This window comes from Drosophila hydei, unplaced genomic scaffold, assembly GCF_003285905.1.
Source record: "Drosophila hydei strain 15085-1641.00,03,60 unplaced genomic scaffold, DhydRS2 tig00000660-arrow-arrow-pilon, whole genome shotgun sequence".
NCBI lineage: Eukaryota > Metazoa > Arthropoda > Insecta > Diptera > Drosophilidae > Drosophila > Drosophila hydei.
Genome location: NW_022045781.1, coordinates 28,606 through 47,808, shown reverse-complemented (window position 1 = coordinate 47,808; position 19,203 = coordinate 28,606). Strand labels below are relative to the sequence as shown.

The following is a 19,203-nucleotide window of genomic DNA, read 5'->3' as shown; positions in this document are numbered from 1 at the left end:
TGCAATAGCGGTGAAATAGTTTTCCCTGTCGTTATATGCATTATACAAAATTAATATTCTTTTAACGTAAATGACGCTGAGCCCGATGTCACGATTAAGGGTTCAAGGTAGCAAGACAGTCCCGCCTATACGAAGGTAAAACGAAATGGGGATTTGAACAAAGCTGGTAAAATTAGTTGAGATAAGCTGATAACAGCTTTGGTATGGTCATTGTACAAAATTAATACTCTTTTACTTCGCACATAAAGGCGATACCAGCAATGCCACGATTAAGAGTTCAAGGTAGCAAGACGGTCCCGCCTATACGAAAGGGAAATGAAATGGAGATGTGAACAAAGCTGGTTAAATTAGTTGCTATAAGCTGTTAACAGCTTTGTTAAAAGTGTATTGTGTGAATTTTGGTATTATTTGCTTATTATTAACTATTCTTCGTATTTTTCTTGTCTCTTTCGTCATCGCTAAAATCATTCTGGATGTTATCATGTAATAGGTACTCAACGCTACTACAATCACTAATGGAAAACCCTTTGCAATGGGATGTTTAGAGGTAATTTTTTTGTGTATTGATAAAATAAAATACTATAAGCTTTTTCTACTAAGCTACATAAGTATATTTTTATGCAATTGAATATTTAAAAAGCAGATATATACTATGAATTAACAATATATACCAAGAATTCAGTAGATAAAATCCTGTTCAACAAATTGGATGGCTTATATGATTATATTTTGGTTCAACTTATATTTGTATTTTTAAATTATAATACTCTTAACAAATTTAATTTACCAATGTCAAATATTTAATATTAAATTTCGATAAATTTATAGTATATATGAAATTAAATTTGAATTATTTTGATGGCCAATTACAGTGGGATTTCAATTTTTAGCTTTTGGTTCTTTCGACTTTAAGATGGTTAGTTCATACCCAGACATAATTATGTTATTAATGTTTGATGATTTTCTAAACTAATGAAAATAATAGAAAAAGAAATGAGTATGTATTGTATTAAGTAACTTATTATATTCAATGTCAATCCGTCAGGTCCTCCAGACTTCGTTCAGCGTACTCCCACATAAAAGCTGTCATTAGCTGTGTTCCCATTATAAAATTCGGTACGCTAATTGTTTCGTTAACTGAGCCACCAAAACAATCATTCCTTGCAATAGGCAAGACTAGCACATTCTTCTGTAAACAATGTTGAAACACAGAAGGGGCTAATAGTACACCACCATCCCGAATAAATTTGGGATTAGTGTTGTAGGTACGATTCATTGCGCGAAAAGCTGCTTGATACTCAGGACTGTCACAGCGTCCAGTCCATGATGGGATTACTAACTTCTCACATAACTTCATCTTATTTGGAGACCCTCTGTACCCATACATTTCCAAGATGCTGTTGCAAAGCATTTGTTATCTGGTCTGATTTCTGATTGGGTGACATTGAAATTGAAAACATTCCTATAACCTTATGCGGAATAATGAAGAGTACATCACTTTCAACATTACCATCTTTTATTATATGTATTGATAAATGAGGCGTGATCCAGTTTTTAGCTAATGCTGCTTGCTTTTGAGCTTGATGAGGAAGGTCTTGAATATCAAGACAATGTCCTAATTCGTGGTAATTAAATTCCGTAAAGCGCAATACATTTCGATCTATTTGAAATTATTCCAATGAGCTTTCAAAAAGAATATGCAATTGACAGTCAACCAATGAGCTAAGCAAATAAAATAAATCCGGAAGTGCCTCATATAAAGTCCCACTGTGTTCGCAGCTACTTAATGATCGATTTGCACACTCAACTTCTAAATGATAGTATATCAGCCCTCTGGAGCCATATACAATACATGGAGTAATATTGCTTTGCCAACGCCTTGTAGCCATCACAACGCAGGATACTTCACGAAAAAAGCTAATACGCTGTTGTAGCACATCGTGCAAGCCTAAACTGCCGCTATGAGCCATACTTTCAATAAGGAATACAATATTAATTGGAAGTCGTAGGCCAGCATCTCAATATGCCTGTATTGCATTCAGCCAGCACATAAGAGGTCCTTTATCAAGCGCAACACCTCGTCCATATAAAAAATTTCCTACTTCAGACATGACAAAGGGATCAGTAACCCAACCGTCTTCTAGCAATGCTTCCTCTACATCAAGATTACCATACACTAAAATTGTCGGCTTCTCTGAACTATTCTTAAGAATTCCAATAATAATTTTGGGCATACGTATGATTTTCAAAGTACCAGGTAATATTTGCATACCCATATGTTCACCAAATGCTAATACATTCAATGCAACTAGTCGCTTTAGAATCCATTCAATAGCACGATCCAGTTCATCACGTATATCTCGAGTGGAGACCGTCTCGTGACCCACTAATTCCCATAAATCATTAATATAGCATTCATGTTTGATTAATATAACTTCAAAAAGGCGGATAAGAGGATTATTTGGTATTGTTGGTAAATACTTCGGTCGTATATACTCTGTCGAACTATTAAAATGTTGACCTATTGCTAAAGAAAATATTTACAATTAATTTTTTCAGTTTACAAAAAAAGAATGATTTTTGAAAAACCTGTATGCTGTAGTTTTCAAATTTAAACTATAAAACAAAGCTTTCCAATAATGCTCTAGCACTGACTACTGGATAACTCAAGCAACCATAGGCGACTCAAAAGATTACATGTCTTAGACCTACTCCCCAGAAATAGATAAATATGTAAAGTAGGTAAATGTATGGATTGATCTCATTGGAGCCCAAGCCATTGGGTTAAGTAATATTATTGTTAACAAATTTGTTTATTGTCTAGTATAAGACAGATTTAAAATAAAAACAGCAATTAAAAACAAGAAAACTTTAATCGGGGAGCCCGACTAGGAAAAACCCTGTTCCCAGTCCTGCGTTTTTTAATATTTTCCGTAGTTTGTATCGAGTATTAAAAAAATTCAAATTTAAATTTAAAGTTAAGTAGCGGCTAATAACTCAGCACAATTCAATCGCAATTTTGATTCTTCGAATAGAAAAGAATACACGCATTTGAATGTATGCCTGCACACTCATTGGAAAAATGCGTGCGCGTGGCGCTGCTGACATGTGCTTTTGAATAATAACTTCTGTATTACATAGTGGATTTTAATGATATTTTCAGCATATGCTCTACATATTCATAGATATGCAAAGGCCATTACATATTGGCCTTATTTCCAACTGAACTTAAATTTTGGGGAATTTGGAGCCGGTATCCAAAATCCAACAAAAATTGTATAAAATATGTATAAAACTAGTTCTTAAGACGTCCGACATATATTTTATTAACTGCATTTCAATCATGTTTTTATTCGATAACAATTAAATGTGAATAGTTATCGAATATTTGAAACAAACTCGACACAGACACAGACACAGACACACACACGCACACACGCACACACACACAGACACAGACAGAAACAGACAGACACACACACAGACAGAGACACACCCACATACAATACTCCATCATACATTGCATTTCTTTGGGGAACTCTGGCAGACACTAATTACTAATTTCTCTGAGATATTTAGGGATATTGTATCGAGCCAGCGCCTCAAATATCATATCCCAGTTGGCCGTAATGAACGCATTTTTTACATCCAGAGTCGCTATGGTGCTGCACTACTTCACGCCATGCTTCCATTTGGTACCTTCGATTGCTGAAGTTGAAAGGTCCAAGACTTTGCCCAAAGCGTCCGCTGTTGATCTAGCCTTTCTGAAGCCAAATTAATTTGGAGAGTAGGCCACCGCCGTTAGCGATTGCCAAATTGGGCGCGTACCAACAACAACTTGGCTTTTGATAGCTTGGTCGTTGAGTTCTCGCATATCCACAGAGCGGCTTGTACATTCTATACTAGTAGATCCTGTGCTACGCAGTTATTTTTTGGACAGCTTCTCAGTATGAGGGTCACTTAAAGCTGTCTGCTGTCAGTTGGCTCCACGTTTTGGGGTTTCACGCAAATTTCGATATGTGGCCCATCTCTCCGTACCTGAAGCAATCACTTCTTAAGCTTTCATCGCTGGTGCAGTTTACCGCGAAATGGCTATAGTCCATGCAATTGAAGATGCGTTTAGGTTGCTCTACCGCGCAAATTCGGCATACAACCCATCGAATCCGCACTTTCGACAGCTCGAGAAGGGCTCTGGCCTTACACACAGGGAGCCGGAGCAATTTTATTGAAACCGCCGATAATGAGCAGTCTGTCACTGCTTCATTGATTGCTTCGGAGATCTCCTCTTTGCAGGCCAGTTCGCCCAAGTCACGAATCTCGATGATTTGTTTCGGTCAGCGTTTTTACAACTACTCTATTTCCCAGGGCCTTGCCAACAGCTTGTTGGAGCACCTCAGCGCACTGCTCCGGCTTCCTCTTCCAGACTTCGCTCAGCATACTTCCACATTAAAGCTGTCATTAGCTGTGTTCCCATTTTATAATTCGGTACGCTAATTCTTTCGTGAACTGGCCAACCAAAACAATCATTCCTTGCAATAGGCAAGACTAGCACATTCTTCTGTAAACAACGTTGAAACACAGAAGGGGCTAATAGTGCACCACCATCCCGAATAAAGTTGGGATTTGTGTTGTAGGTACGATTCATTGCGCGAAAAGCTGCTTGATACTCAGGACTGTCACAGCTTCCAATCCATGATGGGATTACTAACTTCTCACATAACTTCACCTTATTTGGAGACCCTCTGTACCCATACATTTCCAAGATGCTGTTGCACAGCATTTGTTATCTGGTCTGATTTCTGATTGGGTGACATTGAAATTGAAAACATTCCTATAACCTTATGCGGAATAATGAAGAGTACATCACTTTCAACATTACCATCTTTTATTACATGTATTGATAAATGAGGCGTGATCCAGTTTTTAGCTAATGCTGCTTGCTTTTGAGCTTGATGAGGAAGGTCTTGAATATCAAGACAATGTCCAAATTCGTGGTAATTAAATTCCGTAAAGCGCAATACATTTCGATCTATTTGAAATTATTCCAATGAGCTTTCAAAAAGAATATGCAATTGACAGTCAGCCAATGAGCTGAGCAAATAAAATAAATCTCATATAAAGTCCCACTGTGTTCGCAGCTACTTAATGATCGATTTACACACTCAACTTCTAAATGATAGTATATCAGCACTTTCCTTTATCAAGCGCAACACCTCGTCCATATAAAAAGTTTCCTACTTCAGACATGACAAAGGGATCAGTAACCCAACCGTCTTCTAGCAATGCTTCCTCTACATCAAGATTACCATACAGTAAAACTGTCGGCTTCTCTGAACTATTCTTAAGAATTCCAATAATAATTTTGGGCATACGTATGATTTTCAAAGTACCAGGTAATATTTGCATACCCATATGTTCACCAAATGCTACTACATTCAATGCAACTAGTCGCTTTAGAATCCATTCAATAGCACGATCCAGTTCATCACGTATATCTCGAGTGGAGACCGTCTCGTGACCCACTAATTCCCATAAATCATTAATATAGCATTCATGTTTGATTAATATAGCTTCAAAAAGGCGGATAAGAGGATTATTTGGTATTGTTGGTAAATACTTCGGTCGTATATACTCTGTTGAACTATTAAAATGTTGACCTATTGCTAAAGAAAATATTTACAATTATTTTTTTCAGTTTACAAAAAAAGAATGATTTTTGAAAAACCTGAATGCTGTAGTTTTCAAATTTAAACTATAAAACAAAGCTTTCCAATAATGCTCTAGCACTGACTACTGGATAACTCAAGCAACCATAAGCGACTCAAAAGATTACATGTCTTAGACCTACTCCCCAGAAATAGATAAATATGTAAAGTAGGTAAATGTATGGATTGATCTCATTGGAGCCCAAGCCATTGGGTTAAGTAATATTATTGTTAACAAATTTAAAATAAAAACAGCAATTAAAAACAAGAAAACTTTAATCGGGGAGCCCGACTAGGAAAAACCCTGTTCCCAGTCCTGCGTTTTTTAATATTTTCCGTAGTTTGTATCGAGTATTAAAAAAATTCAAATTTAAATTTAAAGTTAAGTAGCGGCTAATAACTCAGCACAATTCAATCGCAATTTTGATTCTTCGAATAGAAAAGAATACACGCATTTGAATGTATGCCTGCACACGCATAGGAAAAATGCGTGCGCGTGGCGCTGCTGACATGTGCTTTTGAATAATAACTTCTGTATTACATAGTGGATTTTAATGATATTTTCAGCATATGCTCTACATATTCATAGATATGCAAAGGCCATTACATATTGGCCTTATTTCCAACTGAACTTAAATTTTGGGAAATTTTGGAGCCGGTATCCAAAATCCAACAAAAATTAAAATTGTATAAAATATATATAAAACTAGTTCTTAAGACGTCCGACATATATTTTATTAACTGCATTTCAATCATGTTTTTATTCGATAACAATTAAATGTGAATAGTTATCGAATATTTGAAACAAACTCGACACAGACACAGACACAGACACACACACGCACACACGCACACACGCACACACACACAGACACAGACAGAAACAGACAGACACACACACACAGACAGAGACACACACACACACAGTACTCCATCATACATCGCATTCCTTGGGGAGCTCTGGCAGACACTAATTACTAATTTCTCTGAGATATTTAGGGATATTGTATCGAGCCAGCGCCTCAAGTATCATATCCCAGTTGGCCGTAATGAACGCATTTTTTACATCCAGAGTCGCTATGGTGCTGCACTACTTCACGCCATGCTTCCATTTGGTACCTTCGATTGCTGAAGTTGAAAGGTCCAAGACTTTGCCCAAAGCGTCCGCTGTTGATCTAGCCTTTCTGAAGCCAAATTAATTTGGAGAGTAGGCCACCGCCGTTAGCGATTGCCAAATTGGGCGCGTACCAACAACAACTTGGCTTTTGATAGCTTGGTCGTTGAGTTCTCGCATATCCACAGAGCGGCTTGTACATTCTATACTAGTAGATCCTGTGCTACGCAGTTATTTTTTGGACAGCTTCTCAGTATGAGGGTCACTTAAAGCTGTCTGCTGTCAGTTGGCTCCACGTTTTGGGGTTTCACGCAAATTTCGATATGTGGCCCATCTCTCCGTACCTGAAGCAATCACTTCTTAAGCTTTCATCGCTGGTGCAGTTTACCGCGAAATGGCTATAGTCCATGCAATTGAAGATGCGTTTAGGTTGCTCTACCGCGCAAATTCGGCATACAACCCATCGAATCCGCACTTTCGACAGCTCGAGAAGGGCTCTGGCCTTACACACAGGGAGCCGGAGCAATTTTATTGAAACCGCCGATAATGAGCAGTCTGTCACTGCTTCATTGATTGCTTCGGAGATCTCCTCTTTGCAGGCCAGTTCGCCCAAGTCACGAATCTCGATGATTTGTTTCGGTCAGCGTTTTTACAACTACTCTATTTCCCAGGGCCTTGCCAACAGCTTGTTGGAGCACCTCAGCGCACTGCTCCGGCTTCCTCTTCCAGACTTCGCTCAGCATACTTCCACATTAAAGCTGTCATTAGCTGTGTTCCCATTTTATAATTCGGTACGCTAATTCTTTCGTGAACTGGCCAACCAAAACAATCATTCCTTGCAATAGGCAAGACTAGCACATTCTTCTGTAAACAACGTTGAAACACAGAAGGGGCTAATAGTGCACCACCATCCCGAATAAAGTTGGGATTTGTGTTGTAGGTACGATTCATTGCGCGAAAAGCTGCTTGATACTCAGGACTGTCACAGCTTCCAATCCATGATGGGATTACTAACTTCTCACATAACTTCACCTTATTTGGAGACCCTCTGTACCCATACATTTCCAAGATGCTGTTGCACAGCATTTGTTATCTGGTCTGATTTCTGATTGGGTGACATTGAAATTGAAAACATTCCTATAACCTTATGCGGAATAATGAAGAGTACATCACTTTCAACATTACCATCTTTTATTACATGTATTGATAAATGAGGCGTGATCCAGTTTTTAGCTAATGCTGCTTGCTTTTGAGCTTGATGAGGAAGGTCTTGAATATCAAGACAATGTCCAAATTCGTGGTAATTAAATTCCGTAAAGCGCAATACATTTCGATCTATTTGAAATTATTCCAATGAGCTTTCAAAAAGAATATGCAATTGACAGTCAGCCAATGAGCTGAGCAAATAAAATAAATCTCATATAAAGTCCCACTGTGTTCGCAGCTACTTAATGATCGATTTACACACTCAACTTCTAAATGATAGTATATCAGCACTTTCCTTTATCAAGCGCAACACCTCGTCCATATAAAAAGTTTCCTACTTCAGACATGACAAAGGGATCAGTAACCCAACCGTCTTCTAGCAATGCTTCCTCTACATCAAGATTACCATACAGTAAAACTGTCGGCTTCTCTGAACTATTCTTAAGAATTCCAATAATAATTTTGGGCATACGTATGATTTTCAAAGTACCAGGTAATATTTGCATACCCATATGTTCACCAAATGCTACTACATTCAATGCAACTAGTCGCTTTAGAATCCATTCAATAGCACGATCCAGTTCATCACGTATATCTCGAGTGGAGACCGTCTCGTGACCCACTAATTCCCATAAATCATTAATATAGCATTCATGTTTGATTAATATAGCTTCAAAAAGGCGGATAAGAGGATTATTTGGTATTGTTGGTAAATACTTCGGTCGTATATACTCTGTTGAACTATTAAAATGTTGACCTATTGCTAAAGAAAATATTTACAATTATTTTTTTCAGTTTACAAAAAAAGAATGATTTTTGAAAAACCTGAATGCTGTAGTTTTCAAATTTAAACTATAAAACAAAGCTTTCCAATAATGCTCTAGCACTGACTACTGGATAACTCAAGCAACCATAAGCGACTCAAAAGATTACATGTCTTAGACCTACTCCCCAGAAATAGATAAATATGTAAAGTAGGTAAATGTATGGATTGATCTCATTGGAGCCCAAGCCATTGGGTTAAGTAATATTATTGTTAACAAATTTAAAATAAAAACAGCAATTAAAAACAAGAAAACTTTAATCGGGGAGCCCGACTAGGAAAAACCCTGTTCCCAGTCCTGCGTTTTTTAATATTTTCCGTAGTTTGTATCGAGTATTAAAAAAATTCAAATTTAAATTTAAAGTTAAGTAGCGGCTAATAACTCAGCACAATTCAATCGCAATTTTGATTCTTCGAATAGAAAAGAATACACGCATTTGAATGTATGCCTGCACACGCATAGGAAAAATGCGTGCGCGTGGCGCTGCTGACATGTGCTTTTGAATAATAACTTCTGTATTACATAGTGGATTTTAATGATATTTTCAGCATATGCTCTACATATTCATAGATATGCAAAGGCCATTACATATTGGCCTTATTTCCAACTGAACTTAAATTTTGGGAAATTTTGGAGCCGGTATCCAAAATCCAACAAAAATTAAAATTGTATAAAATATATATAAAACTAGTTCTTAAGACGTCCGACATATATTTTATTAACTGCATTTCAATCATGTTTTTATTCGATAACAATTAAATGTGAATAGTTATCGAATATTTGAAACAAACTCGACACAGACACAGACACAGACACACACACGCACACACGCACACACACACAGACACAGACAGAAACAGACAGACACACACACACAGACAGAGACACACACACACACAGTACTCCATCATACATCGCATTCCTTGGGGAGCTCTGGCAGACACTAATTACTAATTTCTCTGAGATATTTAGGGATATTGTATCGAGCCAGCGCCTCAAGTATCATATCCCAGTTGGCCGTAATGAACGCATTTTTTACATCCAGAGTCGCTATGGTGCTGCACTACTTCACGCCATGCTTCCATTTGGTACCTTCGATTGCTGAAGTTGAAAGGTCCAAGACTTTGCCCAAAGCGTCCGTTGTTGATCTAGCCTTTCTGAAGCCAAATTAATTTGGAGAGTAGGCCACCGCCGTTAGCGATTGCGGTCTCTAGCCTATAGCAAAGAAGCTTCTCAAACAACTTTCCTATTGTATCTAGGAGGCAGATGGGCCTGTAGGACGATGGCTCTTCCGTCGGTTTGCCAGCCTTAGGTAGCAGAACTAGGTTCTGCCTCTTCCAGATAGCGGAAAACGTTCTCTGCACCAGGCACACATTGAACAGCTCAGCAAACGCATATGCTGTCTGTGGTATAGCCAGAACCATGATCCTTACGATCCATAGGCTGCGCTTGCTTGCCGGCTTATATTTTCTTGAATACTGTTTTGTACGCCTTCGCTGCCTGTGTAGCTATCACAGATGCACCACCTCGCCACCCTAACCAGCGATGAGGAGACAAAAGTTTTGTCAAGTATAGAACCGCAACCAGACCGGCTGAAAGTGAACTGGTTTCCAGTGTTGAGCGGAGCCAAGTCCAGGGTCGCGAAGAATTCCAGAAGACTGCGACCACTGGTATGAGTCCCTTCGCTACCCCATTCCATCGCCCATGCGTTGAAGTCTCGTGCTATAATGGCCCGCCGTCCCCTCGCATCCTCTACGAGTTCATCGAGCCCTGCTAAGAATTCGTTGAGCTGCAAGCTGGGTGTCAGGTAGCAGCTGTACACCCACAGGCTGCCAAATTGGGCGCGTACCAACCCATTAAACGACTTGGCTTTTGATAGCTTGGTCGTTAAGTTCTCGCATATCCACAGAGCGGCTTGTACATTCTATACAAGTAGATCCTGTGCAGCTACGCAGTTATTTTTTGGACAGCTTCTCGGTATGAGGGTCACTTAAAGCTGTCTGCTGTCAGTTGGCTCCACGTTTTGGGGTTTGACGCAAGTTTTCGATATGTGGCCCATCTCTCCGTACCTGAAGCAATCACTTCTTAAGCTTTCATCGCTGGTGCAGTTTACCGCGAAATGGCTATAGTCCATGCAATTGAAGATGCGTTTAGGTTGCTCTACCGCGCAAATTCGGCATACAACCCATCGAATCCGCACTTTCGACAGCTCGAGAAGGGCTCTGGCCTTACACACAGGGAGCTGGAGCAATTTTATTGAATCCGCCGATAATGATCAGTCCGGTACTGCTTCATTGATTGCTTCGGAGATCTCCTCTTTGCAGGCCAGTTCGTCCAAGTCACGAATCTCGATGATTTGTTTCGGTCAGCGTTTTTACAACTACTCTATTTCCCAGGGCCTTGCCAACAGCTTGTTGGAGCACCTCAGCGCACTGCTCCGGCTTCCTCTTCCAGACTTCGTTCAGCATACTCCCACATAAAAGATGTCATTAGCTGTGTTCCCATTTTATAATTCGGTACGCTAATTCTTTCGTGAACTGGCCAACCAAAACAATCATTCCTTGCAATAGGCAAGACTAGCACATTCTTCTGTAAACAACGTTGAAACACAGAAGGGGCTAATAGTGCACCACCATCCCGAATAAAGTTGGGATTTGTGTTGTAGGTACGATTCATTGCGCGAAAAGCTGCTTGATACTCAGGACTGTCACAGCTTCCAGTCCATGATGGGTGACATTGAAATTGAAAACTTTCCTATAACCTTATGCGGAATAATAAAGCGTACATCACTTTCAACATTACCACCTTTTATTCCATGTATTGATAAATGAAGCGTGATCCAGTTTTCAGCTAATGCTGCTTGCTTTTGGGCTTGATGAGGAAAGTCTCGAACATCAAGACAATGTCCAAATTCCTGGTAATTAAATTCCGTAAAGCGAAATACATTTCAATCTATTTGAAATTATTCCAATGAGCTTTCAAAAAGAATATGCAATTGACAGTCAACCAATGAGCTAAGCAAATAAAATAAATCCGGAAGTGCCTCACATAAATCCTAAATTGAGCGCGTACCAACCCATTAAACGACTTGGCTTTTAATAGCTTGGTCGGTGAGTTCTCGCATATCCACATCGCGGCTTTACCTCTCATATATATGGCTCATGTTCTTGGGCAGCTGGACATGTGGTGGTGCGGCTCACTGAGAATAGCAACGTCTATCCGTTTTTCTCTTACATACTGTACAAGTACCTGTGCAACTTTAATTTCATTTCAATTCTTTTAATCAAATCATATTGTGGTATAAATTGTAAGAACATAACGTAATGGCCTGGCGATTGGCCGCACAATAATCCAATTATCTTATTGTTACGATACAATGCGAGTAATTAGGAACTGGAATAAATCTCTTAACCCCTTATAACCTAATTATCTCTTACGATGTCTGAAGTGGACTATACAACTTAGTAACTTAAATACTTCTTAATATTATAAATCAATTAAATTTAATATGAATATATGGTCAGATCACGATATACCGATTTTAAATACATTCAAAGAGGTTTAAAATGAAGTACCGAAACTGTGTAAAATAAGAAGCCTCCCTAAAAAAGGTGTGTCTATAAATGCACCGAACATTTACATTTCTACTGTTCAAGTCTCTGGCATCTCTAATATGCTGTAGTTGCACTCCCCTGGTGACAATTTCGAAAAAATCCTAACACTATAATGCCAGAGTGTTACATTTAAAATTTCAAGTCTCTAACTGCAATAGCGGTGAAATAGTTTTCCCTGTCGTTATATGCATTATACAAAATTAATATTCTTTTAACGTAAATGACGCTGAGCCCGATGTCACGATTAAGGGTTCAAGGTAGCAAGACAGTCCCGCCTATACGAAGGTAAAACGAAATGGGGATTTGAACAAAGCTGGTAAAATTAGTTGAGATAAGCTGATAACAGCTTTGGTATGGTCATTGTACAAAATTAATACTCTTTTACTTCGCACATAAAGGCGATACCAGCAATGCCACGATTAAGAGTTCAAGGTAGCAAGACGGTCCCGCCTATACGAAAGGGAAATGAAATGGAGATGTGAACAAAGCTGGTTAAATTAGTTGCTATAAGCTGTTAACAGCTTTGTTAAGTGTATTGTGTGAATTTTGGTATTATTTGCTTATTATTAACTATTCTTCGTATTTTTCTTGTCTCTTTCGTCATCGCTAAAATCATTCTGGATGTTATCATGTAATAGGTACTCAACGCTACTACAATCACTAATGGAAAAACCTTCGCAATGGGATGTTTAGAGGTAATTTTTTTGTGTATTGATAAAATAAAATACTATAAGCTTTTTCTACTAAGCTACATAAGTATATTTTTATGCAATTGAATATTTAAAAAGCAGATATATACTATGAATTAACAATATATACCAAGAATTCAGTAGATAAAATCCTTTTCAACAAATTGGTTGGCATATATGATTATATTTTGGTTCAACTTATATTTGTATTTTTAAATTATAATACTCTTAACAAATTTAATTTACCAATGTCAAAAATTTAATATTAAATTTCGATAAATTTATAGTATATATGAAATTAAATTTGAATTATTTTGATGGCCAATTACAGTGGGATTTCAATTTTTAGCTTTTGGTTCTTTCGACTTTAAGATGGTTAGTTCATACCCAGACATAATTATGTTATTAATGTTTGATGATTTTCTAAACTAATGAAAATAATAGAAAAAGAAAAGAGTATGTATTGTATTAAGTAACTTCTTATATTCAATGTCAATCCGTCAGGTCCTCCAGACTTCGTTCAGCGTACTCCCACATAAAAGCTGTCATTAGCTGTGTTCCCATTATATAATTCGGTACGCTAATTCTTTCGTTAACTGGGCAACCACCACAATCATTCCTTGCAATAGGCAAGACTAGCACATTCTTCTGTAAACAATGTTGAAACACAGAAGGGGCTAATAGTGCACCACCATCCCGAATAAAGTTGGGATTTGTTTTGTAGGTACGATTCATTGCGCGAAAAGCTGCTTGATACTCAGGACTGTCACAACTTCCAGTCCATGATGGGATTACTAACTTCTCACATAACTTCATCTTATTTGGAGACCCCCTCTGTACCCATACATTTCCAAGATGCTGTTGCAAAGCATTTGTTATCTGGTCTGATTTCTGATTGGGTGACATTGAAATTGAAAACTTTCCTGTAACCTTATGCGGAATAATGAAGCGTACATCACTTTCAACATTACCACCTTGTATTCCATGTATTGATAAATGAGGCGTGATCCAGTTTTCAGCTAATGCTGCTTGCTTTTGAGCTTGATGAGGAAGGTCTTGAACATCAAGACAATGTCCAAATTCCTGGTAATTAAATTCCGTAAAGCGAAATACATTTCGATCTATTTGAAATGATTCCAATGAGCTTTCAAAAAGAATATGCAATTGACAGTCAACCAATGAGCTAAGCAAATAAAATAAATCCGGAAGTGCCTCATATAAAGTCCCACTGTGTTCGCAGCTACTTAATGATCGATTTGCACACTCAACTTCTAAATGATAGTATATCAGCCCTCTGGAGCCATATACAATACATGGAGTAATATTGCTTTGCCAACGCCTTGTAGCCATCACAACGCAGGATACTTCACGAAAAAAGCTAATACGCTGTTGTAGCACATCTTGCAAGCCTAAACTGCCGCTATGAGCCATACTTTCAATAAGGAATACAATATTAATTGGAAGTCGTAGGCCAGCATCTCGATATGCCTGTATTGCATTCAGCCAGCACATAAGAGGTCCTTTATCAAGCGCAACACCTCGTCCATATAAAAAATTTCCTACTTCAGACATGACAAAGGGATCAGTAACCCAACCGTCTTCTAGCAATGCTTCCTCTACATCAAGATTACCATACACTAAAATTGTCGGCTTCTCTGAACTATTCTTAAGAATTCCAATAATAATTTTGGGCATACGTATGATTTTCAAAGTACCAGGTAATATTTGCATACCCATATGTTCACCAAATGCTACTACATTCAATGCAACTAGTCGCTTTAGAATCCATTCAATAGCACGATCCAGTTCATCACGTATATCTCGAGTGGAGACCGTCTCGTGACCCACTAATTCCCATAAATCATTAATATAGCATTCACGTTTGATTAATATAACTTCAAAAAGGCGGATAAGAGGATTATTTGGTATTGTTGGTAAATACTTCGGTTGTATATACTCTGTTGAACTATTAAAATGTTGACCCATTGCTAAAGAAAATATTTACAATTAATTTTTTCAATTTACAAAAAAAGAATGATTTTTGAAAAACCTGAATGCTGTAGTTTTCAAATTTAAACTATAATACAAAGCTTTCCAATAATGCTCTAGCACTGACTACTGGATAACTCAAGCAACCATAGGCGACTCAAAAGATTACATGTCTTAGACCTACTCCCCAGAAATAGATAAATATGTAAAGTAGGTAAATATATGTATTGATCTCATTGGAGCCCAAGCCATTGGGTTAAGTAATATTATTGTTAACAAATTTGTTTATTGTCTAGTATAAGACAGATTTAAAATAAAAACAGCAATTAAAAACAAGTAAACTTTAATCGGGGCACCCTACTTGGAAAAACCCTGTTCCCAGTCCTGCGTTTTTTAATATTTTCCGTAGTTTGTATCGAGTATTAAAAAAATTCAAATTTAAACTTAAAGTTAAGTAGCGGATAATAATTCAGCACAATTCAATCGCAATTTTGATTCTTCGAATAGAAAAGAATACACGCATTTGAATGTATGCCTGCACACGCATAGGAAAAATCCGTGCGCGTGGCGCTGCTGACATGTGCTTTTGAATAATAACTTCAGTATTACATAGTGGATTTTAATGATATTTTCAGCATATGCTCTACATATTCATAGATATGCAAAGACCATTACATATTGGCCTTATTTCCAACTGAACTTAAATTTTAAGAAATTGGGAAATTTTGTAGCCGGTATCCAAAATCCAACAAAAATCAAAATTGTATAAAATATATATAAAACTAAATACAAAATTTGGAGGCTCTAGTTCTTAAAACGTCCGACATATATTTTATTAACTGCATTTCAATCATGTTTTTATTCGATAACACTTAAATGTGAATAGTTATCGAATATTTGAAACAAACTCGACACAGACACAGACACACACGCACACACACACAGACACAGACAGAAACAGACAGACACACACACACAGATAGAGACACACACACACAGTACTCCATCATACATCGGATTCCTTGGGGGCAGACACTAATTACTAATTTCTCTGAGATATTTAGGGATATTGTATCAAGCCAGCGCCTCAAGTATCATATCCCAGTTGGCCGTAATGAACGCATTTTATACATCCAGAGTCGCTATGGTGCTGCACTACTTCACGCCATGCTTCCATTTGGTACCTTCGATTGCTGAAGTTGAAAGGTCCAAGACTTTGCCCAAAGGGTCCGTTGTTGATCTAGCCTTTCTGAAGCCAAATTAATTTGGAGTCCAAATTAATTTGCGGTCTCTAGCCTATAGCAAAGAAACTTCTCAAACAACTTTCCTAATGTATCTAGGAGGCAGATGGGCCTGTAGGACGATGGCTCTTCCGTCGGTTTGCCAGCCTTGGGTAGCAGAACTAGGTTCTGCCTCTTCCAGATAGCGGAAAACGTTCTCTGCACCAGGCACACATTGAACAGCTCAGCAAACGCATATGCTGTCTGTGGTATAGCCAGAACCATGATCCTCACGATCCATAGGCTGCGCTTGCTTGCCGGCTTATATTTTCTTGAATACCGTTTTGTACCGTTTTTAGGTGCACCACCTTGCCACCCTAACCAGCTATGAGGAGACAAATGTTTTGTCAAGTATAGAACCGCAACCAGACCGGCTGAAAGTGAACTGGTTTCCAGTGTTGAGCGGAGCCAAGTCCAGGGTCGCGAAGAATTCCAGAAGACTGCGACCACTGGTATGAGTCCTTTCGCTACCCCATTCCATCGCCCATGCGTTGAAGTCTCGTGCTATAATGGCCCGCCGTCCCCTCGCATCCTCTACGAGTTCATCGAGCCCTGCTAAGAATTCGTTGAGCTGCAAGCTGGGTGTCAGGTAGCAGCTGTACACCCACAGGCTGCCAAATTGGGCGCGTACCAACCCATTAAACGACTTGGCTTTTGATAGCTTGGTCGTTGAGTTCTCGCATATCCACAGAGCGGCTTGTACATTCTATACAAGTAGATCCTGTGCAGCTACGCAGTTATTTTTTGGACAGCTTCTCGGTATGTCAGCTGTCTGCTGTCAGTTGGCTCCACGTTTTGGGGTTTGACGCAAGTTTTCGATATGTGGCCCATCTCTCCGTACCTGAAGTAATCATTTCTTAAGCTTTCATCGCTGGTGCAGTTTACCGCGAAATGGCTATAGTCCATGCACTTGAAGATGCGTTTAGGTTGCTCTACCGCGCAAATTCGGCATACAACCCATCGAAACCGCACTTTCGACAGCTCAAGAAGGGCTCTGGCCTTACACACAGGGAGCTCGACAGTAGCTCTCTGCTCGCCACCGAAGCCAGGTTGGAGCAATTTTATTGAATCCGCCGATAATGAGCAGTCCGTCACTGCTTCATTGATTGCTTCGGAGATCTCCTCTTTACAGGCCAGTTCGTCCAAGTCACGAATCTCGATGATTTGTTTCGGTCAGCGTTTTTACAACTACTCTATTTCCCAGGGCCTTGCCAACAGCTTGTTGGAGCACCTCAGCGCACTGCTCCGGCTTCCTCTTCCAGACTTCGCTCAGCATACTTCCACATTAAAGCTGTCATTAGCTGTGTTCCCATTTTATAATTCGGTACGCTAATTCTTTCGTGAATTGGCCAACCAAAACAATCATTCCTTGCAATAGGCAAGACTAGCAAATTCTTCTGTAAACAACGTTGAAACACAGAAGGGGCTAATAGTGCACCACCATCCCGAATAAAGTTGGGATTTGTGTTGTAGGTACGATTCATTGCGCGAAAAGCTGCTTGATACTCAGGACTGTCACAGCTTCCAATCCATGATGGGATTACTAACTTCTCACATAACTTCACCTTATTTGGAGACCCTCTGTACCCATACATTTCCAAGATGCTGTTGCAAAGCATTTGTTATCTGGTCTGATTTCTGATTGGGTGACATTGAAATTGAAAACATTCCTATAACCTTATGCGGAATAATGAAGAGTACATCACTTTCAACATTACCATCTTTTATTACATGTATTGATAAATGAGGCGTGATCCAGTTTTTAGCTAATGCTGCTTGCTTTTGAGCTTGATGAGGAAGGTCTTGAATATCAAGACAATGTCCAAATTCGTGGTAATTAAATTCCGTAAAGCGCAATACATTTCGATCTATTTGAAATTATTCCAATGAGCTTTCAAAAAGAATATGCAATTGACAGTCAGCCAATGAGCTGAGCAAATAAAATAAATCTCATATAAAGTCCCTTTGTGTTCGCAGCTACTTAATGATCGATTTACACACTCAACTTCTAAATGATAGTATATCAGCAGTTTCCTTTATCAAGCGCAACACCTCGTCCATATAAAAAGTTTCCTACTTCAGACATGACAAAGGGATCAGTAACCCAACCTTCTTCTAGCAATGCTTCCTCTACATCAAGATTACCATACACTAAAATTGTCGGCTTCTCTGAACTATTCTTAAGAATTCCAATAATAATTTTGGGCATACGTATGATTTTCAAAGTACCAGGTAATATTTGCATACCCATATGTTCACCAAATGCTAATACATTCAATGCAACTAGTCGCTTTAGAATCCATTCAATAGCACGATCCAGTTCATCACGTATATCTCTAGTGGAGACCGTCTCGTGACCCACTAATTCCCATAAATCATTAATATAGCATTCATGTTTGATTAATATAACTTCAAAAAGGCGGATAAGAGGATTATTTGGTATTGTTGGTAAATACTTCGGTCGTATATACTCTGTCGAACTATTAAAATGTTGACCTATTGCTAAAGAAAATATTTACAATTAATTTTTTCAGTTTACAAAAAAAGAATGATTTTTGAAAAACCTGTATGCTGTAGTTTTCAAATTTAAACTATAAAACAAAGCTTTCCAATAATGCTCTAGCACTGACTACTGGATAACTCAAGCAACCATAGGCGACTCAAAAGATTACATGTCTTAGACCTACTCCCCAGAAATAGATAAATATGTAAAGTAGGTAAATGTATGGATTGATCTCATTGGAGCCCAAGCCATTGGGTTAACTAACAAATTTGTTTATTG

General features: G+C 38.4%; 1 protein-coding gene and 1 pseudogene across 1 annotated transcript; both read right to left on the bottom strand.

Annotated features, from left to right (window-relative positions):
• Positions 1-823: 823 nt before the first annotated feature.
• Positions 824-2,531, bottom strand: LOC115483169 (annotated as a pseudogene).
• A 10,903-nt stretch (positions 2,532-13,434) lies between these two features.
• On the bottom strand, positions 13,435-15,218 carry LOC115483170 (cytosolic non-specific dipeptidase-like). The gene has a single exon (XM_030224330.1). The coding sequence runs from the start codon at positions 15,136-15,138 to the stop codon at positions 13,645-13,647; it is 1,494 nt and encodes a 497-aa protein (XP_030080190.1). The 5' UTR covers positions 15,139-15,218; the 3' UTR covers positions 13,435-13,644.
• Between the last annotated feature and the right edge of the window lie 3,985 nt (positions 15,219-19,203).